Source organism: Protopterus annectens, chromosome 2.part2 (assembly GCF_019279795.1).
Source record: "Protopterus annectens isolate FY-2018-M chromosome 2.part2, PAN1.0, whole genome shotgun sequence".
NCBI classification, from domain to species: domain Eukaryota; kingdom Metazoa; phylum Chordata; order Ceratodontiformes; family Protopteridae; genus Protopterus; species Protopterus annectens.
The window spans coordinates 355,391,574-355,419,214 of record NC_056730.1 but is presented as its reverse complement, the minus strand read 5'-3'; the positions used below and the strand labels follow the sequence as shown (position 1 = coordinate 355,419,214).

The 27,641-nt window shown below is 38.4% G+C and overlaps 1 protein-coding gene across 1 annotated transcript in view; it reads left to right on the top strand.

Moving 5' to 3' along the window:
- The window catches only part of ITGA2 (integrin subunit alpha 2), a 2,089,078-nt gene that overhangs the window by 457,053 nt on the left and 1,604,384 nt on the right, over positions 1–27,641 (top strand). The window contains exon 2 of the mRNA XM_044064418.1: positions 12,143–12,272. Within this exon, the coding sequence (XP_043920353.1) occupies positions 12,143–12,272 (130 nt within the window). The remainder of the gene's footprint in view (positions 1–12,142; positions 12,273–27,641) is intronic.

Genomic DNA, 27,641 nt, shown 5'->3' with positions numbered 1-27,641 from the left:
AAGTCACAGAAGTACCTTCACCCTAATAACTCAGAAAGGGGGAGCCCCGAAGGTCGACTTCTTTGCCGCCCACACCAACCATTAGCTCAGCAAATTCTGCACCAGGGAGCATCACTGCATGGCTTGGATTGTGGAAGCCCTGTCCTTCCCCTGGGTCAATCTATTGGCCTATGCCTTTCCTCCCCTACCTCTCATCCCGGGTACTGCTCAAAATAAGGGAGGAAAAAACAAAGACCATTCTTATAGCACCAGACTGGACCTGACAACACTGGTACCCCTTGCTGCACAGCCTGTCCCTGCTGCCTCTATGGCATCTTCCACAGATTCCAAACCTCCTGACCCAGAGGGAAGGGGAATTAATGCATCCCAAATTGCAGACACTCAATTTGGCAGCGTGGCTTATTCCCTAACCCCAAACCAATCTGCCATCCTCAGTAAACAGGTTCTGGATGTTGTCCATGAGGCCAGATGTCCTACCACCAGAAGGTCATATGCAGATAAATGGAAAAGGTTCTGCACCTGGATCCAGGCTAAGGGAGCCAGTATGGCACAGCCCTCCATCCCTCTCATCCTGTATTACTTAGCTGACCTGATAGACAGTGGTCTCTCTTTCTCCTCTATTAAAATTCATGCCTCTGCTATTTCTGCTAATTTTCCCACTGAGCAGCCCTTTTTCTCATACCCTTTGATCAAGCAGTTCTTCAGAGGAGCTAGCAACTTGAGATCCCCCAGAAGGGCAGCAGCACCAGCTTGGGACCTTAACTTTGTCTTGGAAAAGCTCACCCTGCCCCCTTTTGAACCAGCTTCTTCTGCAGAGCTAAAATTTCTCTCCTGAAAGACAGCTTTCCTTCTGGCCATCACTTCAGCCATAAGAGTCTCTGAGCTGCTAGCACTCATGGCTGTGGAACCCTTCATCATCTTCCATGCAGACAGGGTATCCCTCAGAACTAACCCATCCTTCATGCCCAAGGTGGTGTCCAGTGTGGCTCTCAACCAATCCATACATTTAGCCACCTTCTTTCCTAATCCCCAGAACAAGGGGAAAATGATTCTTCACTGATGTGCACAGATAGCTCAGATTCTATCTGGGCAGGGCTAAATCCTTCAGAAAGTCTGATCAATTGCTGGTTCACTTTGCTACAGGGGCAGAAGGCAAAGCCATCTCCAAGCAAACCATTTCCAAATGGATAGCACACTGCATCCATTTCTGCTAAAAACAGCATGGAAAGCCTCCCCCCCAAGGAGGTCAGGATACACTCCACCAGAGCAGCCTCCACCTCTGCAGCTTTCCTAAGAGGAGTCCCCATCAGGGACATCCTGGAGACTGCCACCTGGACATCTGTTCACACTTTTAACAAGCATTACCACCTGCCTCTCTTCTCCAAATCCAGGGCAGAGTTTGCCTCTGCAGTCTTGTAAGGCATCTTAGCCAGCCCCTAGTTTCCTTGACTGCCTGCTGCCATTTCCTCAGCTTTGGAAATCAGCCCAAATGTGATGACTGCAACAGTGAAACACGAAGAACAGAGTACAGTTGTGTACACTTACCATAAATGTAGATGTTCTAGTGTATTCACTGTTGCAGTCCTGGTTTCCCTCCCTCCATCCCTCTTTATTCTCTTTCTTTCCTTACAAGGGACATATTGGTATTTATTTTCCACTGATGGGGTTCTTCCACCAGACTCTGGCCTCCTACTTTGGGGGCTCCTGACAGGTTAGGGCAAGAAAAACTGATTTAATATTGTCGGCTGCCTTAATTTATACTACTGATGACCTGACGTTAGTCCTCAAGCGGCAACTGATGCAGAAATACTAAGCCTCTGGTATTTGGGTCGGCCGAGGGCTACCCTGGCAGGGATAACCCCAAATGTGATGACTGCAACAGTGAATACACTCGAACATCTACATTTTTGCTAAGTGTACACAACAGTACTTTATATAGCTATATAGGCTGACAGGCGGATAGGTGGATGATTTTACCCTGAGCTTAATAAATGATAAATATTAAGTATGTGCAACACTATGAAGAAATAAGTGCATTTTATGTGTGGCATTGACATATTATTTTAACTCAGCAGCTTTGCAGATTTGTACTGTTATGAGTTAATTGTCTGCAGATTTTGTGAGAAACTTTCTGGTTATTTCCGAAGACACTGGCTTATCTTTATCTAAAAATTCAATACCATTTTCTTGAGATGATATTTGGTATTTACCCCCATCATTTTTAAATGTAATTTCTGGTATTTTCTGTGATTTCTTTATAACTTTGTTGGACATGTGTGTGTGTGTGTGTGTGTGTGTGTGTGTGTGTGTGTGTGTGTGTGTGTGTGTGTGTGTGTGTGTGTGTGTGCGTGTGTGTGTGTGTGTGTGTGTGTGTGTGTGTGTGTGTGTGTGTGTGTGTGTTTCTATACAAAATTTAAATAGATTTTAGACACAAAGCTTTCAACAAAGCAGTCTGAGTATTACCAATAATAAATATGAGAGTAAATAAACGTTATGATGAATGCTCTAGCCTAAAATGTAAAATTCCATAAAAATGTTAGTTTTTTGTAATATTCAGACAGGCCAAATATGGGATTCCTAGGAAAATAGAAAAGCAGTGTATCTGGTTATTTACATTATTTTTCCTAATAATCCCTGCCTTGGCTGTTGTTTTACAAAGTAAGTAAAGTATCATTATGGCCTAAAATTCCACATCATCTCTGAAGTATTTTATGAGGTAAATCACAGTTCTATACATTTGTGTATAATAAATGCTAATGATATACAAATAATACAATATCCTCTTTAATACTTTGAAACTTAAAACTTATGTCTATGTATACTTTAGTTTGGAACTTGGTTCATAGGTTCATAGGTTCATGCTAGGCTATCTGCCCTAGGGCATTTATAAGCCTAGCCAGAGTGTGTGTGGCTTTCACCACCCCTTAGGATGAGAATACTATACCCATTAGTTTGCTGAGCCTCTGTCCAGCAATGATACAGAGATGATTCCCGGGGTAAACCTGCAATCTCCCATCCACTCGTCAAGATTTCTCTTGAACAGAGTCAGTGAGGGGCTCTGCCTCACATGGACTGGGATTCTGTTCCATAGTGTAGGGAGTCTCTGGGTGATTAATCTGTCCCTCCAGCACGTCCTATTTATATCCGTGTTGAGGTTTAAGTCTCTTGCTCTCGTGGCTCTGGTGGATTTGGATTTTTTGAGGTGGAGCATGTCCATTAATTCCGGGTTGGACATGGCCTTGTATGTCAGGCACAGATCACCTCTGAGCAGACGGTATGCGACTGAATAGAGCTGGAGTTTCTTCAGTCGGGCATCGTATGACATATGTTTGAGCCCCTTTATCCTTTTGGTGAGGAACTTTTGGGGTCTTTCCAACTGCTGCAGGTGTCGGGTAAGGTACATTCCGAATGGGGCGTTGTACTCAATCATTGGTCTGATAAGTGAAGAGTACAGGGGTACAATGACCTCTCCTGATCTGGATGTGAATCCCTTCATGATCAGGTGGGCAATGTAGAAGGTCTTCCTAACCTTAAGGTATAAAGACATCCACATTCCCAAGAAGACCATACAAAGAAATCTGTCAGTGTAATTATGAGAGTGCAGCATGGTCTGATATGTTGGCCACTGCAGGAATCATAATTGCAGATTACTTTCATTTACTAGTGGGAGAGCATACATTGCTTTATCTTTGGTTTCTTGACACTCTGAAATGACTACTACCACCAGTTGTCATTTTTGATGGATCAACCATGGGCTGAAAAAAAAAAGAGAAGATTTTTTTTAAAGAAACAAAATAATAGTAATAATAATAATAAGAAGAAGAAGAAGAACAAAAAAGAAAAAATCCAAAATCCATTGTGTCATTCCTTCAAGCCGACACTTTCTTACACATAGATTCTGAAGAAGTCTGAATTTGAATAGAAGAAAACGGTCACTCTTTGTGTAATAAAGTGTTGGTTTGGTTTGAAGGAACGAGTCACTGGATTTCAGATTTTATCTTGTTTTTTAAAGTCTGGTGCCAGGTGTTTGTCTATTCTATTTTTATTTTTTTTAATAATAATAATTATAATAATAATAACAACACCAACAAAATGCAGGAAAACAGTGTTTGAGTCTTATGCATTTCAGATTAAGCAAAGACCAATACAAACATGGAAATTGTATGACAGAACTAATGAAGACTGGTCTAATTAAGGTGGGATGAACTGTGAAGTCTTATTGTACATATTTTTTTCTTAGATCAAGAAATACATGAAAATATTTTTTCATTTATTATAAATAATTTGACTTAAAGGAATTAAAAAACAAATCTCATGGATTTTAACAGCTGTTTTATTTTGTGTGCATTTGTGCTTGAGTACCGCTAATTTTATAGTTTTATGTAAATGTTTATTTACAGTTGGTATGAGAGTTTATTAATTTTTAAATAATGAATAGTAAAATTTAAAGTATTATAGTAATTTTATACATAAAATATATATTTTTTATAAAATTAGCGGTATATATATTTTTTTTGGTATAATATGCAATCAATAAGTTTAGACTTTTATATTTAATAGGACTATTTATTATTTTATGTATAGAATTGTTTTGTTTTTATATTGCTTTATGTGGTACGAACTGGTCTACTATGTATGTCTCTTTAATGACATGATTATAAGACACTCTGCGAAATCAATTGAATAATTGTTTCTAATAGAGTATAAAATGGTTTTAATTGATTTAGTTGTTGTCTGATGAAGGTGAGGCACTGACCCCACCGAAAGCGCTAATAAAATTTGAATTTTTTTATTTCTTTTTATTGCTTTGACACTGCTCAGTGTAATACTGTAATACTGGAATACTGTAATACAGCGTAGGGCGGCACAGTGGTGCAGTGGTTAACATTATCACCTCACAGCAAGAGGTTCTCCGGTTCGATTCTCGGCTGAGGTGCCTTCTGTGTGGTGTTTGCATGTTCTCCCTGTGTTCGTGTGGGTTTTCTCCAGGTACTCCGGTTTCCTCCCACATTCCAAAGACATGCACCTGGAGCATTTCTCCCCAGGCCTCTGCTGAAAACAGGCTCTGTGGAACCTAGTCGGACTTTCCCGGTCAACAAATAATAAATAAATAAATAAAATACTCGCCTGGTTTCTGAAAAAAAAAGTTTCTGAATTTATTACCAATATACAGATCTACAAAGTATTTGCTTTTGTCAAATTGATAGTCTTTACTGTCTAGGGGTATGATGTGAAAAAGTGATGTAGTATCAAACAGTTTATTTAACCCTGACATCTGCATACAGTGAAAGGAGAAACTCCTGGCCTACCTTATTACTAGGATAGTGGTAGTTAAAAATTCATCACATGGGGATTAGTACAAGGTCCAACATACAGCACCAGGCCTCGCTCTTCACACCCTTACAAGGACCCTAGCTCCACAAAGGTTTCTTTTCTGGTCAGACATCTTTATGAGTTCCCAGACTGTAAGCTTATCTTCTACAACCAAGGGCTCAAGCCCATGCCAGCCCTTCTTTTCAGTGGCTGATGAAGGCAACGAAGAGGGAAGGATTCGTGGTTGTAGGCACATCCCAGACCACAACTGATCTGCCAGAGCTGGAAATCAACTGACCTAATCCAGGGATTAATTTCCAGAGTCACCTGACTATGTGTCTGAGGTAGTAGAATAGAAATCTCCCTTATATGGGTTTACCCACAGAACCAGGAGGGTCTGGTCACACAATTTAAGGGGGGACCACAGGGTAGTTACACACCAGATCATATGACTCAAAACTTCTTAGACATCAAGCAAATCTCTAATATCTGATGAGAGCTTAAGTCATAGGAGAGGGACTGTACCACATGGAAACAAGACTGCACTGCACCCTTAGGGAATATGTCAATTGCCTGATGCTAGGTCTGTTGCAACACTCTCTTTTTGTCACACAAACACACACACATACACACACACACACACACACACACACACACACACACACACACACACACCACACATGTTACCTTTGGCTGGAGTGCTTTCAATTGCTGGCTGTGTTGTGGGTAACACACATCATGCAGCCATGCTACACTCTCTGAAACTGTACAGGCTCTCTTCTTGAGCTAATCAGGGAAGGTAAACTGAGGACAAGTAGAACTTTGTCTCTGAGATGAACAAGAGCAGTGAGTCCACCTTACCCTCAAGCCCTCTTAGTTGATTTCACCTTTTGAAAAAAATGCATACTCATTAGATACTCAATGGGCTCCCATTTCTTCTTCCCAGAAATCCCTAAATATGTATCCAGAGAAGAATGTATCTCAGGTACTGGAAATCAAAGGTGCTCACTTGGCAACCTGTACGATGCATAGTTGTGCCACTGCGGACCCCATATAAAGTTAAGACTATTTAGAATCCCCACACAAACACACATTGAATGGAATGAGCCCTTCATTATTTCTACAAGAGATGTGTTCTGTGTGATTTCATCTGTTCAGGATAAGTCCCAAACACCACAACATTTTTTTTCTGCTTTGGCACCAAATAAAGCAGCCAGAACTCTGGACACATGGCAGAAAGTTTATTCCTCGGAGAGCTGAAACTTACAGCCCTCAACTCCTTTTCTCATATGTCCAAATTCAAGTCCTTCCTAGTGGATGAGACTATAAAAGTCTTTCAGACTTCCCAGAGACTGGGCTTAGGGAGTTCCTAGTCAGGACTTTGTCTATGACTTCCATAGTTGGATACCATGTGGTCTGCTATAATTTTGTTTGTGCTGGTACAGTGTCAGGAGCTGCAAGTTCAGAGATATCCTCCCTCAAGGTGGAGCACAGAAGCAGCAATCGAAATGCCAAGTTTAAGCAGGAAATACTCTTAGCCAGGCCCCTCAAGGCCTAGCATATGACCTCTTAAGGAAGAAGCTGGCCCTGACAACATTGTAGGACCTTTATGTTCCCCCACACAATCTTTCTATTCTTCCACTTCAAGAATAAACCAGTTGCAATAAAGAAAGATACCTCCTTCATGGCTAATGAAGGCTTTCAGATGCACTCCATCTTGTCCCATCATACGCCAGCCAAGCTGCTCTAGATGACCTCTCTACTGCCACAAATACAGCAGTACTGACTGTGGTCTGAAATGCTCAGGTAAGTACAATTCTCTGAATTTTCTCTGGTTTTACAACCATTAGAAAGACAAGTGCAATCCAGCAGGAAGATTCCAGTTAGAAAAAGAGCCATTTTAGTAGTATTCTTCCTAACAGGCCCACACACTACTATCCAAAGGGACCATATCACCTGTCTCTTATTTGAAACAAGTTTGGAGTTTTACTCTTGCCTTTTCCTAGTCCTGAATAGGTTTATGATTTCTTGTAATTATGGAGCTCATTAACTTCATCCAGGCATCAGATACATCTGATTTCAGATGCTGACTCTATGAGAAGTTGTGCCTGTGCTGCTACAGGGTGCATGGATGATGTCACCTGAATGAAAGAATGTCTTTTTTGCATTTTATTGTTTGGGGCACAGAAAAGACATTCATCAGGTTTGCTGTGGTTGAGCATCACTTTCTGCAAAAAAATATTGTAATGTTATCTTACGTGTTTACTAGGCTAACAACCACAAGGCCCTTTTTAGGCCTAGCCATAAAACAAAGATGTGAGTACTTCCAGATTGGAACCATCAACACCGTCACTCATGCTAACTTCCCTAGTCCACTGAGCCACACAGGCTTCTTCAGTACTCAGCATCGTTATCAAGGTGTTGGCTGTTACAATTAAAGTCTTTCAAGAAATAGTGTTCCATATGTTACTCCAGCTGGATGACTAAATTCTGGTATCATTGACTAAGGACAATTTGGATGTGTGCTTCAGTGGTTGCAGTCAATGGAGTTAACTTTAAATTAGGATAAGTCATCTGTAATTCCATTTCAGGGTATTGCCATCATAGATTTGTAGATGGACATTTGACAGAGATGGTCATCCCTGCCAATGAAGAGTGCCTCAGGTAATCAAGATTTTGGAAACCTAGGTAAGGAAACAACATAGTATTCAGGCCTGGACCTAACTCTGGTTTCTTCATATCATGGATGCCTCCTGCATCATTCTTCATTTCACATACCTAACAATGTGGATGTTACTATGGATTTCAAAAGGTATGAGTCTACAGAGCCAACACATCTTTTCATTGTGTTAAAGTTAGTTTGCCAAGGCCTTAAGTGCTGGCAACCTCTAATGATCTCTTGGTGGGTTTCTCATTCCTATAGCTGAAGCCATCACAAGTTCTGATAATGACTGTTTTACTAGTGGTGTGGGGAGCTTATCTCAGTTCTCACATCATTCAGTAGTCTTGTTGTAGCTCTGCCTCAGGAACATCAGGCAGATGGGACTGAAAGCAATATTTCTGGCCTTGGGTTCCTATTAGATAACCGAAGACGCATTCTATTGACTGCATCTTGGTCAAACTTAAAACAACGAAAAGGCAAAATAGTAAAGCGGCTTTTAAGCGAATTCTTTCCCATGGAAAGAATTTGCTTGGCTGCTTCCGTTACTTTGCCGTTTTCGGCACTGAAGTGCGATCTTGGAGTTGGTATATTTAAGAAGGGGGGGGTGTGGGGGGCAAAGCCCCCCACTTTATGTATTCTTTCAATTTTTTTTTCTGTTTTTTTTTTTTTTTTGGAACAAAATCGCTGTTCTGAGCTTTTGAGATTGTAAGCTTTCGCTTACATGGGGTTGATTATTCATTGTTCGCTTTTTTAAGCATTCAATGATATACTATAGACCCTTGGCCTTAGTAGCCTCAGATACAAAACTGTTGCCAAGACTACTCCTTATCTGGTCAGAGGAATTGTTCATCTTGCAGTATCTAAATGAGCAATAGATCACATGACAGTACACACAGGGAACATGAGCTGAATGCGCTTGAGCTGCGCTAGATCAAGCATGGAAGCCAAGAGTGCTTCCCCATTACAGTTTTCTCACTACCTGTTGTAGTGATGATTGTAGGATCTCAACTCTTTCTCTGAGTATCGATCTACGTGTTTAAATTCTGAGATCACATTATTTCAGGGGAGAAGAAATCAATTGTATTAGTTTTATAGTGATTTGGTCTAAATGCTGCTACACTTCAATGATTTGCTGTTCCTCTGAAGTCTAGCGACGTAACCTTGAAAATAGTAAGGTAAGAGGGGTTTGAGGAGCATAAAGAGACCATATGGAGCTGCAGGAGGCTTGCCCCCTATCAAAAGCAAATGTTTTAATTTTCATATATTTTTATTGCACAAAATACTGTTCGCTTATGAGTACTAGTTCATAGGTAATTACTAGGCTAGCTGTTGTGGACTTTTTTAAGCCTAGCCAATTTTGCAAAGATAAAAATCAAACTCTGTATCTTGTGTCTGTGAGGTAAACACCTTAACCTTTACACCCCCCCCCCCCAGCTTTCAGTGATTCACAATGGTGGTGTGATCCATTGTGTGCTTGAGGCTGGAGGGTAGAGTTTTGTACAATGAGTGCTGAAGTGATGTGGTTTGGGGTCTCGTGTGTCAAGGAGATATAAAGAAACAGACATCACTGTCAGTAGTTCCTATGTCATGGAAGTGAATGAGTTACTAGTCTCTGTGAGCCACCATTGCAGTCCTTTTGTAGAGTTGCAGATGTGGAAACAGTCTCAGGTTCATCCTGTTCTACTTGCCACCATTCCCAATAATGTAACATTTCATTACAAATTTCAAGGAAGAAACACAAAATGTAATACTTGTCATTCCACTGTAATGAGTATTGTAATACAGGACATTCTCCTGTTTCTGGCCAAAGATGTTCTCACAATATGGCTTGAGAACTCACTCCATCTAAGTGCCTGAGTGCTGGTATGGGCTCTTTGATACTGCTTGTCTTTACAGCTTAGGCACCAAAATGACTAAGGGTGACAAAGAGCCTTCTACTTAACAAGCATAAGTCTCCAAGTGGAAGTGGTCTTCCCTTTGGGCAAAATGGGAGAACATACCCTGTACTTCCCCAGATTGTTAGTTTGCAGGTTATCTTGACTTATCTCAGAAACGTATGCAATACAAGCGTTAGTTATTATATTGTCAAGGTGCATGTGTCAGCTGTTTTCACTTGTTAAGATTGTGTGGCAGAACTCTAGACCAGCACATTCCGGTTAAGCTGCTCCTTAAAGAAGTTTTTGCAGCTGTCTCTTCATCACTGAAGACCACCCACCACAGCGCCTGAACTTCATAAGTGACAAGCTTCCTCATCCACTACTCAAACATGCTAATTCAATGTTGCTGAAGTTTATTTCTTGGAATTCTTTTTTTTCTCATGGATATTAATTTTCCAGAAGAATCTTGAAACTACAGGCTCTGGTGTGTAAGGAACCATATCAAGTCTTTAACAAGGATGGGGTCTCCTTTATGACTAATTGACAGTATCTACTCAAAGTGGTTTTTGAACTTTCCTTGAACCAATCTGTTTATGTTCCTGTTTTCATGCACATTACAAACCATTTGTACTCTTGATATGAACAAGTTCTGTTTTTTTACCTGAAACAGTGGTTTGGCATTAGAAGGACCTAACAGCTGCTCATTTTCTTCTCCAAGGATGAAAGAGCTCATCTTTGCCAAACAAACCCTTCGCAAATGGATTGATAACTGCATTTTCTTTTACTCTCAGGAGGCAAGATGCTGACTGGAAAATAATGCTGTAAAATGCCACTCTAATATAAGTGCAGCTGCTTCCAATGTTCACTTCAAGAATGTCTCCACTGCAACCATCTGTACTGCAGCCACTTTTTCAAGCATTGTTGTCTCAACTATGACTTCAGGAGTCAGGCTTCCTCTGTTATGTCTGTGCTTCAGAGCTAGGCCTTCTGGGCCCTGGTCCTTGGGCTGTTCTATAGCTGCTTCCACGCAGGTGAATTTCCTGCATGAGGCTTAACTAATCAATAGGACCTACCAAGGTAGATCCCTAAACAAAATACAGAAATGCCTTCTTCCATAATATTTGATTTGTGAAGGAATCATCCTTGACAGGTCAGAGTTACATCCCCTAACCCTCCTTACATGACAGCTTCATGAAAGTTTCCTGTAAGTCAAGCAAATGTATATATTATTTGTGAATAGGATTCGTATTGGATTTCTAGTGCTTTGTCTTGATTTGTATGCCATGTTCTTGCTTGAGATTGATAAACTAGCAAATTCAGGAATTATGTGCACTTTATGTAGTGATTGTAATGTCAAAACATCTGCTGGCCTGAGTACATTTACCCTAAACATGAGAGATTTGAAAAAAAAAGTGCTAGATAAGGATTGTTAGGAGATTGAAGCCAATTAGTTGGCTCATCAAGGAATGCCCCTTCATAGATCCTCTGGTTCATAGGTTCATAGGTGTTTACTAGGTAATGACCACAAGGGCCTTTTTAAGCCTAGCCCTGCATCCTGAATCTCTGACACGTTCTGATAACCTTGACAGTGTAAGCTGGGCTTTGGGAGATGAACCATTTACAGGTTACCTGTGTCTATTAGAGATATAGGTGTCAAACCAGGGATGAATTTTTGGTTTCCCATCCAATTGTCCAAGTTGCACTTGAATTCCATTAGAGAGGAATTCTGCTTCACATGGATGGGAAGCCTGTTCCATAGACACAGTAGTCTCTGGGATACATACCTATCTCTCCATCATGACCTGTTTGTATCACAGGCAAGGTTTAAGCCTATAGAACAGGTAATTCTGGTGCTGTTTGTTTTGTGGATATGCAGGAGGTCCATCAGAGTGTGGTCTGACAAATTTTCCTGTATGCCAGGCATAGATCTCCCCTCAAAAGCCTGTAGGAGACAGAATACAGGGATAGGGCCTTAGGTCAGTCTGCATAGGACATTTTACTTGTGTCCTATATTCTTTTAGTGAGAAACCTCTCTGGACGTTCCAATTGTTGGATATGCCTGGTTTCGCAAGAACACATCTGTTATTTCTCATTGTGGTACTTATTTAATATATGAGTATGAAACTTTACGGTGGATTAAATGAGTTTTGTTTTATTAGAATCTGAATGAAGAATATATGTTTATAATATGTTCATTAAAGAGCTTTAACATTTAAAAACACTTTTAAAACAAACTGCACTTTTAAAGCACATTTCAGTAATTAATTTATCTTTTGTTCCACTTATTTAGGTACTGTCTTTTTACTGCATCTGTGTAACGCATATAATGTTGGTGTAAAAGAAGCTAGAGTATATTCCCATAGAACTGATTCACAGTTTGGATATACCGTTCAGCAGTTTAAAAACAAGGACGGCAAGTGGTAAGCATTCTGGTTTAATTTTTACATACAAAGCATTACTTTATGAAGCATAGATAGCCTGATGCACATGAAAGTCTTATAGTTGTAAAACTGTTTGCAGTTTGACTTGCAATTGACAATAATATGATACTTGTAAGAGCATTTTATTAATGAGTGTTATACTAAATTATATACATTCTGGCATTTCATTCCTCATGAAAACGTGAAAATGAAGCATTACTTGCCAACTGCTGTTCATACCTTTTCAGTTTTTAGTAATGAATGAGAATGGATATGAACCTCAGGATTTCCATTTAGGAAGACGTAGACAGCATTTGCTGCACCTTCATTTTCCTAAAATATTTTATCCTTCCATATGGCCCCATAGGAAATTTTTAGCACTGCAAGAAACTTTCCTAGCTATTTATTTCTTATTTTAATCATCTGTTTTATGCAAATGTTTCCTTAGCTGTTTATAAAGCTTTTTTACATACTGTATGTTTCCTCCCTGTTTGACATTGCCCAAAACTAATGAAGAACATTGTAGATGTTCTCAGACTGTCTTGTAATAGGTTAGATTATGTGATTTCCTTCCCATGCAGTTTTGTATATGCAGGTAGAATTTAAGGTCATCAACCACTATTAGCTCTAAAAATTTGCTATGAGAACCAACTTCAGTGGTTGTATTATCAAGAGAGAGGGCTTTAAATTTTGTTTTTTCTTGATATAGAGATTTGGGGAAAAATTGTAGTTTAGTTTGTTTAGGGATGAACATTAATTGTGAGTTACAAAGCCGTGTTTTGGTGGCTGCTAAAGCTTCCTGAGTATTTTTTGGAGGTGTGCCATGTTGTCAGATGTGCAAATGAGTGTGCAGTCATTTGTATACTGTATTAGGGAGGCCTGCTGTGTGGATGTGTGGAGGATGAGAATGTACAGCAGTGGTGACTGAGAGGTATGGAGAGATAGTAGAGTGCCATGTTAGTGACCAATATCTACTGGACAGGTAGCTTTTAAACCATAGCAAGATGGGCTGAGTGAGACCTAATAACATGTGTCTTAACCTGTCAGTGCAAAAAATCTGGACAAAGCAAAATTTAATGGGGGTACAAAGATGCAAAAATAGGGACATATTTTAAATATTATTCCTATAAACTTAGAAAGTTGCTAGAATAACAGCTTTTGCATTATTACATATTTTCTGTAGGATATGAAGAGTGAAACTCAAATGTCCGTCATTATTTAGTATTATTTAATTACTTCAATCCTCAATGATTTGACAGAAAACCACAAATTTTACGAGAATACACCCAAAATATGAAGCAAAAATCTGGTCAGTTGAGAGGTATGCTTAATGAGGACATTTAAAGTAGATATTTGTGTGATGATGTGAGGTATTGCCAGCTATGTCAGGAGAAGTTGGGCACAGTGGATGTGTAACATGCCAGCATAGCTAGCTGGAGTTTTGTAAATAATGATATCTCATTTGCATATATACCTGTTTTTACCAGGTGCCTCTGTTGAAATTGTATTTGTAAAGTTGCTTGTGTTAAAAAAAAATCTACCAACAGTTGGTCCTGCTGGACAAAAAAGAAATACACTTGTATTTCACACTGTATTGTAAGTGTTGAAATGAATATATTGTAAAAGAGAATACTGGAAAAGAAGAGGTTAATCTCAGTCCAGCTAATCTAAAAAATATTCTGAAACTAAATTCACCGGTTTAGGCTACAAAGACTGTATCTTACAGTTCTGATTGCAGCCAGAGACAAAATTTCCGTGAATACCAGGACTAGGAATCCTACAGTATTGTTCTTATGGTGAACTAATTGCTACCCTGGAAGGCTGGAAGTTTTTGAAATCATTTTATAGCTTTCAGATGTTATAACACATCTTATGTGTCTGTGATGACCCATAGGTACTAGATTCTGGTGTGGGAACCAGAATCAGATGACCAGATCTATATGATGTCATTTTGAAAGAAAAGGTTGTTTTTTAGACAGTTTTGACTTTTTGAAAAGAACAGCAAGTTGCACACAGCATAGAACTGTTTCAATAAAGTTAATTGTGCATTTTTGAGCCAGCTGTAATCTCAGGATAAAAAGCCTCCCTTTGCTGTGTAGTGTCCCTTCTTATTGTAAAAGCTTTCTGTAACAGCATGAGCCACCTTCCTCATGTCCACCTTTCTGTTCAAAATTGTCATTCACCATAAATTACTACCATTGTCTTCCAAACTAATAGTCAAAAACTATGCCTAACTCCTTAGAGTTGCCAATGAAAAAGTAATCTTACTTAAAAGACTCCCTTCAAATCTGCAACAAAAGAAAAAAATATTCTTCAACATTACAACAGCCTTCCTTTGGACATGAGAAATAATCAATCTCTTTTAACTATCAAACTAAATAAAGTAAGGGAGCACCTATTTGCTGAAAGTAAATGTACATGTTTCAGAGGTTCTGGTTAATGGTATTTCAAATCAAAATCATTGTGCAATATCTCTGTAAACTCACATATCTAAATATTTAAATGTCCTATATTGTCAAATTTGCATTTGTATAACTAGATTACTAAATGCTGTAATTGTATTATTTGTATGCTATCTGCTGTACTAGGACTTTGGCCAGGATTCAGTATGGGTTACTGCAACTAATAAACCCTTCCATGAGCAGCCAGCCCCTCATAGTAACCCTTTCCAAATCAGAGACAAGCCACTACAGTGTTTTGCAACAATGAGAAAAATCACTATGGTGCTGTAAGATAATGAAGTAATCCAGAGGAGTGGCTAATGATGATTAGCCATGTGCACTTCCCCAATACTGCCTGCAGTAATCCAGTTACACTGCCACGTGATTCAAATAATCAGTTGGCTGCATAAATTAGCACTGCTTGCCTTGCAAATCCCACAACCAAAATGCTGTAGGTCACTCATTTAAGCCCATGGGAGAGGCAGTGTTCCAGGTAAGTTTAATGAAGTTCGGCAGAGAGATGGAAGGTTATTTAGTGTCTACATGTACATAATAATGTGTGCATGTGTGTCTGTAGAGTCATGAATGGACTAAGATGATTGTGTGTGTGTGTGTAGTGTGTACATGTTTGCCTGTGTGCATGAATGTCTGAATGTGCATGTGAGATATGGGATGAGCCTGTGCCAGTAAAATGCATGGGTCACCAAACTTAATTACTGCCGGGTAGTGAATCTTTCACCAGCAGTAATAAGGAGCCCTTCCTAGACATCCAAAGTAGCTGATAATGGGGTCTTTATTATTGTGGCTATATATTTCTTAATTGTATATCCTGTGATAGCATAAACTGACCTAACAGTAACAGACACTTTATCCAACCGCACAGATCATTCTTCAGTATCCTGGCTTATGTGCATCCATATCTGTTTATGATATTTGCTGTTTTTACTCATGAATATACCTCATTGCTAGAAGGGCCTTTGAATCAGCCCATTTACTTGGTTAAGAAATATATTATAACCATGCACATATCAAACGTTTAAGTCCAGTGTATGATAGAAAGTGGCTTTAAAATTTTAAAGTGCTTGGAAAAAAAGTTGATATTAAAATTTAAAAAAGCTAAACCTAATTTATGTTGCTTAGCTTGCAGGTTGCTAATTTTACTTTTAGAGTTCAGTAAGCCCTGCTTTAATAAGAAACTGTCTTAAATGTTGAATATGCATGCAAAGCAGTAAATGGCAGTAATATTTCAATGTTATCAATTGCAAGCATGTATTTTGTTTTGAAAAATAGTAGAAAGGTGTGTGATGTACTGTTGTAGAGCCATATAGCATGGTATAAACCTTAAAAAGATGTTGCCAATGTCCTTCGTGTTAAATTTCTAGCTACAGTAATAGGATGAACAGATGTTCAACAGGAGCAGAAATGTTGTTTCACCCAGTGCCTGGAAACTTTGTGCAGCTACTGCTTAATCTATCATTGAAATCAGTACTGCAGAACATCTTTAATCTCATCCATGTGTTTGGGACTTCCTGTCCGTATGTTTGACTTCTGATGTTCCCAGTCACTGATAATATCTGTTATGGGCCACCTTTATTTCAGGGTGCATGAAAAGGAAGTAGAGTGCTATGGAAAGTTAAATGGTGTTACAGTTAAGCTCATTTAAATATGCAAAGTTATTGGTGGATTTTATTTATTTTGTTGCACAGATCCCCATTTGAAGAAAAGATTAACTTTTTACAGAGTTTGTCTTTGGCCAGCCACAGCTGTCTGTTTGCTTCATATATTTCGGAGACAGCTACAATTTCTGTGTTATTAAAGAATGCATATAAAACGTTTAGATTTGCAGTGGAGGTCCTGTCATATGTATTATCCATCTTTCCTCCTGGTTTGTTTGTGGGCTCATGGTTAACCTTGTTGTTTGGAAAGGCCTCACAATAAAACAAGTTCCATACATGAAAACAGTGGTTAGTCTCTCTTCAAGGCAAACAAAACCATAACTAGCAGGACCACACATCAAGCAGTCCTGTACAGTAAATTGCACTATGTAGCCAGATGTCCCAGCTTGGGACGGTGGATTGCAACACTTAGGACAGGCGGTTGTGTAACCAATACTAGAAAAAATCATGGCTGTTGAGATAATAGTGTCCCATACAAGAACTTGGAGTATTTTGAGAACTCCTCTTAGTCAATTTTATCTAGAAACGTGTTGATTCATGTTGCTCACCAGGTCAGGAAGAAACAGGCGAATGTTGTGGGTTCTTGTTCAAGCAGCTTTATTATATACAAACACATCATAAACAAAGCTAAATAACTTTAACTTATAAACAAACTAGCTATCATGCACAAGATGTTAACACTGGCTGCACCTTCAAAATGGCACTGAAGCTAACACAAACTTGGAATTTATATGCACACACAGACCTTGGAAATGCTTATTAAAGATAGAGCATACCTGTTATTCTATATCCTCCTGCTTTGAGAAATGAGTCAGGCATTTTCACTGGTATTAATAAATATGCAATTTGCAAACATACAAAACTAGGTACATATATATATATATATATATATATATATATATATATATATACTATGTCCAAGCTGCTGTGTATTTCACACTAGGCTTTGAAATGCAACCATATCGTGTGACATAAAATTTGGGATATGGTTTAGCAACTGGGATTGTCTCTGCTGACTGTTCAATCTTAGGAATCTTGGGACCATCTGCTAGAACAGTATCATGAGTCAGGGCATGTTCTGGAACAGGAATATCATCTGGATTGTTGTGAGAGTTAGAGTCTTTTTCACAGGTACGATGCTGCAATATCAGTTGCGCTACAGGAAGAAGATGTCTGCGATTTCTCCTGTACTCCACACCCTCGGATTTAACAAAATAGGATCTCAGCTCTGCACATATACTCGTTAATTGACCAATCCATTCAAAGTCTTTCGTTGTTTGTATTCTCATTGTCTCTCCTTTCAATGGACAAAGAAATCTGCTCAATTTGTCATAGCTGAAATTTTGAAAAGAATGCTCTGTAAATAACTGGGCTCCAATGGCTTTGTTGTTTTTAGCTTTAGGGCTGAATGAATTAGAACAGATAGGTAATGCTGTTCTGGTTTGCCTGAATGAAGTCTCTGAGCAGGTGAGCCAAGTATATCATCACGGGGTATGTTTCTGAGATTGAGTAAATTAAAAAAAAAAAAAAAACATTGGCATAATCATGCTTTGACTTCTCAAGTAATTGCTTTACACTGTGTACTGCACATTCCGCAAGTCCATTTCTTTGCGGATACTCTGGACTACTAGTAACATGTATGAAGTCCTACTCTCTTGCAAATTTCTGAAACAATTGACTGGAAAATTGGGTACCATTGTCAGAGATTCATTTCTGTGGACTGCCATGGACTGAGAAATGGCATTTCAATTTAGTAATGACTGTAGTAGAAGTTAAATTAGGTAGTAGATCAATCTCAAACCAATTTGAGTAAGAGTCTACCAGTACTAAGTAATGTTGATTGTTCCACTCGAATATGTCAGTACTACTATTGACCAACATAGTTCAGAGATTTGACTTAGCTGAAGTGGCTCGTTTTGCAAATGCGGTTTAGTACTATTACACAGTGAACAGGAAGAAAGTACTCTATCGATGTCTTTTGCTAGAGAAGTGCAAAACACAAGTCCTCTAGCCTTTTTCTTAGTAGATTCAGAACCTGGGTGACTACGATGCAAAATCTGGATATACTCTTGTTGTAAGGAAGCCGGAGCAACAACTTTAGGACCTTTGAAAACAATGCAATCTTCCATCAACAACTCATCTCTGTAAGGAAAGTAAGATTACACATCGGGTGGTACACTGGATTGTTCTGACGGCCATCCAACACTGATATAGTGTCTGAGCTTTTGCAAAACTGGATCAGTCATTATATGATCTTGTAGCTTGTCAAGTCTTTTGGTAGAAAAATTATGCGCTTCCATGACATCAAAGTCAAAATTCTCTATGTCAAGCTGTTCTGTTGTATTTCTGGGTGACCTGGATAAGGTATCAGCCAGATAAATAAGTTTGCCTTTCGGATAGACCATTTTGAAGTTGTACTTTTTAAATTTAAGCATCATTCTTTGTAGTCTTGCTGGAGCTGAATGTATAGGCTTCTTTAAAATAGTTACCAAAGGTTGATGATCAGTTTCAATTTAGATATCTCGACTATAGATGTAATCATGAAACTTGGAACATGCAAACACTATTGCCAAAAGTTCCACCTCAATTTGAGCATACTGCATCTCAGTCTGGGTAAGTGTTCTAGATGTATAGGCTACTGGCCTGCCTTCTTGAAGAATAACTGGACCTAAACCAAACTGAAGCATTGCAGGAAAGAGTTACTGGTTTGTTGACATCATAGTACCTTAATGTTAGTTGGGTACCAATTTTCTACTTAAGAACTTCAAATACTTTGTGGTGCTGTTCTACCCATGACCGTGTAACATTTTTCTGTGTGTGCTCTGATAAAGGCACTATCATTTCACCGTAGCCTGGTATAAACTTGCCTAAATAGTTAACCATACCAAGAAAACTCTGTAGAGCTTGCACATTAGCCAGTGCTGGCATTTCAAGAATGGCTGCTTGCTTGGATGAGTCTGGTCTCAAGCCAATACTTGTAAATAAATTACCTACATATGTAACTTCTGGTAGTTTGAATTTGCACTTCAGAGGATTGAGCTTTAAGTTCACTTGACGTGTTCTGTCTAGAACTCTCTTAAGGTGTCATGCTCTGACCAATAAATCATCTACTATTACGGCACAAGGATAACCCAAACAAATTTGCTCAATTGCACACTGAAAGACTTCACTTGCAGAATATATTCCAAATGGCATCCTGAGGAATCTACATCTTCCAAATGGTGTACTGAATGTAGTCAGCAGTGAATATTTGTGATCAAGCATCACTTGCCAAAATGAACTTTTTGCATCCAGGACAAAAAAAACAGTGGTGTTTGGTATCAGGGATGTGACTTCATTGACTGCATGAGTAGTATGATGTGGTCTCTGTAGTGCTTTGTTCAAATATCTTGGGTCAAAGCATATTCTGATTTCATCTGAGGCTTTTTTTTAGCAGCTACTATGGATGACACCATTTGCTAGGTTCTGTAACTGGACAAATTATACCTTTGCACCATTTTATCCAGCTGAGCTTTGACTTTATGCTGCATAGCTATCGGAAGTCTTCTTGCTGGTCTGACCACTAGACTTATCTCTGGGTTTAGTTTTATAGAATACACCACTGGAAGTTTGCCCAATTTGTCATCTAAAACATCAGCATACTCTGAAAAAACAGTGTTAGTGAAGCTGGAACTGGGACATGTGCTTATTTGGTAAACTTCTTTGGTAAAAGAAAGCAGATTCTTCTCAAACTGCCCCTGAGACCCATTAATGACTGCCCAGGTCTTCGACCTACATAGAATAATCGGCTATAACAGTTCTTGGCCACATAATATGAAAGCACTACTGAGCCTTCAGTTTGAATTGCTTCACCTCCACAAGCAACAAGTTTCACACAACTAGTCACATTTAGTTGTTCAGTAGCTCTGACCTTTGCAAAAGTATCTGCAGACATAACTTTACACTTTGAACCAGTGTCTACTTTGAGCTCAGTGGATTTGCCATTGATCCGAACAGTATAAAACACTTCATTTATTGCCAATAAATGTACTGCATCAATCTTCACCAATCACTGACATGCCATGTACATAGAAAGTGAAGTGTTGCAGGTTTACTTGATCAACTTGCTTTTCTGAGTTACCCTTCTTTGTAACTGTGTTAGGTCTACTTGATTTACAAAATCTTTGAAAATGGTAACATTTCTTACATTTGTGTCATTGCTGACCAAATGTTATGCACTTTTCTCTTCTGGACTCATGGGTAGCACCATAACTGAGACAGTTAACAATAAAACTTGATTTGGATTTTGCTTATTCACCCCTATACTGTACTCAGTAGCATCTGTTCTGCAATGGCTAACCTTGGTTCTGCACTGAGCATGCTCCTTTCACTGAACTTTTCTTAGAATTTACTAGAAGACTACTGGTTTTACCTGTAAGTCGCACAGGGGCTGCTGCTGCCATGTGCCTAGGCCTGCTTTTGCCTGCCACATGCTGCTCTGGATATTGTTGAAAACATGCTCTTATCACTAGCAAGCATACTTGTGTGCCTTTCTGTAACTTCATGGATCTGATAAATCTCAATGGCTTTGCTCAGCATTAAATCACTGTCATGAAGCAAAATCTTTCTCACAGCAGCATTATTAATACCACACACATCTGTCCTTTATTAACTTATCTTTTAAATCACCAAACTTATATGTTTTAGCTATGTTTCTTAGGTCAGTAATGAAAGCTGCAAAAGTTTCCCCTTGCTTCTGTTCTCTCATGTAAAACAAATGCCCCTCTAATGTAACATTAGTCTGGGGGTTACACATTTCTCTGAATTTGCACTTCAAACACTCAGGGTCTTCCCTTGATTCAGCCTGCACAACAATACAATAATGAGTTTCTCCTTCACCTTCATACTTGGCATAGGCAAATGAACACTCCCTTTCTGTGGCCTTTGACCCTGCTAGGTTTAGCAAAATGAATGCCCTGGTGCATGTATCTTTATCAGAATAAGCTATTTGTGTAAATATTTCATAACTTCATAACTTTGCTCAAATATTCTCCAGTTCTCTGCAATATTCTGATCAAATGCAAGTGGTTGTGGCTTGCAAAATCCATCTACCATATTAACATGTCTTAGAGAAGACTTTTGGAAATATGCACAAACACACACACTTATACATACATGTGCTAGAAATTTATGTCAGTACTTGCAATAGCACAATAAGCATCTGTATAACAAAATAAGTCTCCTGGGCACTGTAGTACTCTGAAATCACTTTACTGTAAAAGTCACTTTTCTTGAAATGATTTTATTGTATGAGCCATTTATCTTGAAATTATTTGACTGTAAAAGTCATTTATCATCATTTTAAGAAACCTTTCGAATAGTTGCACAATGCGAATAAACTGGGCAATAGAAGCTGAGGGTAAGAAACATTTTGAAGCAATTGTACTTTATGAATAAACTATTTTGAAGTAATTGCAATTTGCAAATAAACTGTTTTGAAGTACTTATACTTTGCAAATGAACTGGGCAGAAGAAGCTCAGAGTGAGGCATACTTCAAAATAACTGCACTTTGCAAATAACAGTACACAGCACATTGAAATTTACCAAAATGGCTGCACTTTGCCAAATACTCTGTACAGTGCAAGAAACACTCTGTAATGGCGACACTCTGGGAATAGACACACCCATGCACAAGAAACTTCAAAATGGCTGTATTTGACTGCACTTCACGAAATAATTGCACTTTGCACAAAACAAACTCTTCAGAATAAATGCACTGTAACAAACACACACTGTATGCACTTTTACACACTTTGAGATACTTCAGATAACTCTAGTTATGCTATTCAAGGCTTTAATCAATGCAAAGTACTAATTTATGCCAAAACATAGTAATTTGCCTTGCTTTATTTATGCTCAATGTGCCCTTTTCTGCCCCTTCTGTTATATTTGTTTTGCTCATTGAATCGCTTAATGTGCCCTTTTGTTATATTCACTTTGCTCATTTAATCTTGTTTCATGCCCATTATACTTTCTTGTGCCCATTTTAACTGTTAACATGCATGTTTTACTTTAAACATGTTTGTTTTACAATTCTGAGGTAGTTCTGAACCCCTTATGTACTTTTATGATAATTGTTTTATCAAATAAACTCTTTTCAAACATTTTGTTTGATTAATGAGCTTTTTCTGAGTTCTCTTTTGCTTAATAAACATTTCTGTGCTATTTGTTTGCTTAGTAATATATTTTGTGCCCTTGTAATACTCCCGTCTTATCACTTGTAATAAATAAATATTTCATGTGTATTTACTTTAGCTTGCTTCTGGCCCTTTTTTGCTCTCAGTTCACTTAGTTTGTCTTTATTGTTACCTTTACACATCATGGCTCTGAAGAGTAGTCTTTACCAACCCAGTTCTGACACCATGTCACTTGCCAGGTCAGGAAGACACAGGTGAATGTTTTGGGTTCTTGTTCAATCGGCTTTATTATATACAAATGCATCATAAATGAAGCTAAACAACTTTAACTTATAACCAAACTAGCTGTCATGCACATAGATGTTAACACTCTGGCTGCACCTTCAAAATTACACTGAAACTAACACATGCTTGGTATTTATATGCACATACAGACCTCGGAAATGCTTCTTAAAGGTACAGCATACCTGTTATTCTACAATTCACTTTCTGAAATTTTCAGGCATTTTCTTAACATTACAGAAAGGTTGTCAGTGTTTGTTTCAGGGGAGAGGTGCATGGATATGTGCCCACTAATTTAAGAGTGTGTACCTGCCTGTCTCACACAAATGCACAGAAATACATGCACAATGTAGTAAGCCAAATACACCCCACTCTTTTGTATATTTCTACATCTGCTGCTGAATACGTTAATAACTCATGCTGTCTGTTAATATATCAGGTTATCTGTGCCCCAAAATAAACTGCTTTAATTGTGATGATTTTACAAAAGATTGTGTTCATATTTCTTTAAGTGTATGCCTTGGTTTTCTTAGAAAATTGCACCATTGTATCTCTCCAGATGGCACAGAAATAGGGAGTTCATCTATGTCACTGGTTACCTGAGTTTGAGAGTGGACTCTTGCCACTAATAGAGCTTGTTGGTAGGAGTACTATGACGTGGCCCTTGACCAGGTCTACTATCCCATGGAGAGGTTTGAGGGAACCCAATAACTGTGAGACTTCTGGTGGAGAAAGGGAGCCTCAGAGGTCATCCCACCAAGGGTAATGGGTAGCAACAGTGTTCTGATGTAATTGTAGTAGTTGCTTCCACAAGCTTGGATTTTGACAAAGCTTCCCATTCATGATGGCTCCCAATTCTGGGACTGCAACTTCCCTACATTAGATCCTTGTTCCCTGTGGCTAAAACAAGGAGTACTGTAAGCTCTGATCCACAAGAAGAAATTGAAAGATCTGTGACTGGGTGAGAAAGGAAACTGGGGGGAGAAGACTGTGTCTATGCCTGAATGGGGAATGGAAAAATTGATACCAGTTTGGAAGTTATAATTCTCAGCTGAGTGCACTTAATAATTTTGAGTTTCTCTTCATAGTTTAGTTGCATAAGAATTAGGCGGGTTAAAGATATGTAGAGGGTACAACAACACTGTATCTCTTGAAGACATTTTCACATCTTTTCCAGAAACTTCTGTCTGGGGAAATAAACATAAAATTATTTAATTCCTGATTACAAGAATAAACTAAAGAATGAAAAGGGAGCCACTTTTCAACAGTTAAAACTTACTCCTCCTGAAAACAATTATAATTCTGATGTAGCACATATTGCCAGTTTGTGGCTAACCACTAACTCTGAAGTGCAGCATGGTGGCTAAGTGATAAAGCTTTCTGCCAACTGGGGTTTCAGGCCTGACCTGTGAATACTGTATGCCTACAGTTTTCCATGTCCTTTCTGTATCTGTGAAAGTTTTCTTCAGGTACTCTTGCTTCATTCAGAAAAAAGCAGCTCTGAGCTGTCTCAATACTTTCATTTAGCACCTGTCCCTTGGATGAATGCTGAAAAAGACTCAGGAAGGTCAAATTAATGGAGGTGTTTAACAGATAAATATATAAAAAATTAAACCATACAAAGAACTACTGAGGAACAAAACTCATGCAGATGTTATCTAAATTTGATAGCTCCTTTTCCCAAATGTACTCACTCAGGTATCTTGGGATATGCCACTGTGGAAAGATACCAGCAACTTTTCTGTTGTAACTAGACTGTGTTAAACACAATTCTCAGCCTACAACTCAGTCACTTTGCCCATAATATCAAGTTTTAGGTGCCTGGTTGTTGTCTGGAAGTTGAATTGAGCACTTTGACTTCTCCTTTTTGAATCCTTTTTGGGAGGTGTGTGTTGTTTTGGATATGCATTCACTAGTTGTAGGGCACCATATTTTGATTGTTTCCTAGTTGAGAGGACAAGTATGTCACAGCACCATCTTATAACCGACTCTTGAATTAATTTCATACTTAGTGTGTCCAAATCTGTATTCAGTTTACACTTCTATCTGTAAAGATCTCTGCTAAGGCCAAGCTGTAGCTATGTATCTCATGGAAAGTTTTTACTGAAGGGTGATATACCACTCAATTGTGTCTGGTTTTGCAGAATGTCCCTGATTTCCCCCTCATATTTTTGCTGTATATCTCATAAAATGTTTGTTTTTTTCTGTAAATCCCTGAGGATTATAGTCAATAATGCCAGAAATTAGTGTTTCGTATTTCTTATTGTTCACAAAATGCACTTTGATTCAAAACCATGTTGCAAAATTGTATTGGCCACATTCAGAAGCACCTTTGCTGTAAAATTGATTTAATTGCCCATTACACATTTTGCGTAGCCGTAACCAGTACTTTTATAAATAAATAAGTAAAGATTACACTGTACTGTTCATTTTTTTAGTTTCATTGTTGTCACGGTAGGTACTGGGTATTGATTTATATACAACTGCAAATCATATCAGTTAAGCAAAAAGCGACTTCTTTAGAGGATTAGTGTCTTACTTGGCATAATGGTTAAGTTGTTTACTTTACATGTACAAGGTTTGATTCTCAATTGGGGTAACTGGACAGGCTTAAAATGGCCCACAAGGGCAGTTAGCCTAGTACTAGTCTGCAAACCTACTTGCATTGTGATTTCACTACTACATCATTTCTTGTTAACTTTCAGTGTGAGGTGTTCCACATGCAAGAGCTATTTGACAACTTACCTTTCTAGGAAGTTAGAAACTATTACTGATGCACTTAGCATGGAAATATAGTAACCTATACTGTAATTTTAGTAGTGAGGCATTGTGGGTTCAGTCTTTCATGATGTCATAGCAGGGATTCTTAGCTCTGAGAAAAAAAAAATGTAGGGGTCAGTCCTTATCAACAAAATAAAATGCAAAAGCAGCACACTTTTTGCATCAAAATTTTACAGTCTAGCTTTGCATATGGAAGAAGGTTATATACAGCTCCAAAGGTTTGTTACTTTTGCTTAGTAAATTGCCCTGATTATGGGCCTTTGCCACCCCTATTATTCCTGGATTAGTATCTGATTCATCAGCAATGAATTTTGGGAGCTATGCAGGTGGCCATGGGCTGTTTTAAGAAGGTGCAGCTAAGGGGGTAATGTGAAAATTTACTGATGGTCATTATAGGACTTTATATACTCAGAATGTGTGGAGGGGAGGTTTAGCTAAAGTTCTTGTCTGTAATTGGGGGGACATCAGCATCAGTTTATGAAATGTTTAACTTAAAGTTTTGAGGAAATGTGCAGTAGACTGCTTTCTGCATCAGCAGGTATAATATGTAATGGTCTTTTCAAGATCTCTAGTTGTAGGAACAAAGAAATGAATAGGCAGCATGAAGGCAAGACATGGATGACTATAAGTTAATTAGGTTCTGTAGATATCAAGGCAAAGTGAAGGGTTTTGTCTTATTCTATTGTTCATAACCCTGCTCTGTTTCCGCAGTCTCTAAGGTAATTATTATTACATATCATACTGCATATAAAGCATAAGCATGATTAATAAGAATATTGTTTGTAACAACCAAGCTACATGAAAATAAAGTAACTTGCACTACAGAAGATTTCTTAACAGTAAACATTCATACCCATTAGTGTTACTCACTCTGCGGAGTTGTTTGCAGTTCTAAGATGTATATTTAGAGTGAGCCTTTTTGGCATGTATACACCTGAAAATGTCTGGTTTCTTTTATGTTAATTATTATCTGCTTTAGAGTCTGAATAGTCATTTAGAGCGATTGTCATGTTTTTATGCTATTGAGTTGCCAATCAGTGTTTTAGTCTGTATGTGTGAAAGACCATCAAGTGATATTTGTGCATTCATGTTTGCATCAGTAATGATGTCAGTTTTCTACATTTGTTCCATCTTTAAGACACATTATTTATTTTCTTTGTTCTTCCCAGCAGTGCTACCAGAAAGCATGTGTGGACAAGTAGATGCAAACAGACCATGCAGCTGTGTCTGCTTGGAACTTGCTTGACATGTTGGGCCAAGAATTTTCTTTTATGTTATTACAGAATGCACACTGTGAAAAGAAACAAGAAACACATTCTTAATTGCACTTTGTCTGTAAATTAAAGTAAAAGGATGTGAACGGATCATGTTAATGTAATAATTCAGACTATGCTTTGTCCTTTCTTCAAAAGGACATAGCAACTCATGTCGTATTCATTTTGTTTTATGCTGGTCTCTGTTGAGTACCAAGGGCACTTAATAAACAATATACTTAAACCAAACTTTTGTTTCTAGCCATCCCTTGTTTTCCACCCCATCGCCATACACTACTGTATGGTGTTTTGAAATGCTGTAATGTTTTCATCTTTCTGTTATTTTATGTGTAACATTTATGCTGCTTGTTTCAATGTCACTTAGAAGCTACAGTGGCAGATAGCAGTCATTGTTCCATGTTGTCTTGAATATCTTTTTTATCTTGTGACCCTGAAAATAGCAATAATTTTAAAGAGCTTTTGAGTTTGTCAACATTTCACTGAAATGGGAAAAGATAGAGGGTTATACTGGAACAAAAGAAAGCAAAAAAAAAAAAGGAAATCATAACAAGGACTAGCAGGGTTTGTTAACTGAAACAGCTAGATATGTAGTTGCATTTAATTATCTGACAACGGCTTACAGTTACACAATATGGTTTGAAAAGCTGCCAGTGATCTAATCATTCCTGTGATAAAACTTAGGAGTAAAGAGATCAGCCTCAACCAAAGATATTTAGTTGAACAAAGACATGAAATGAC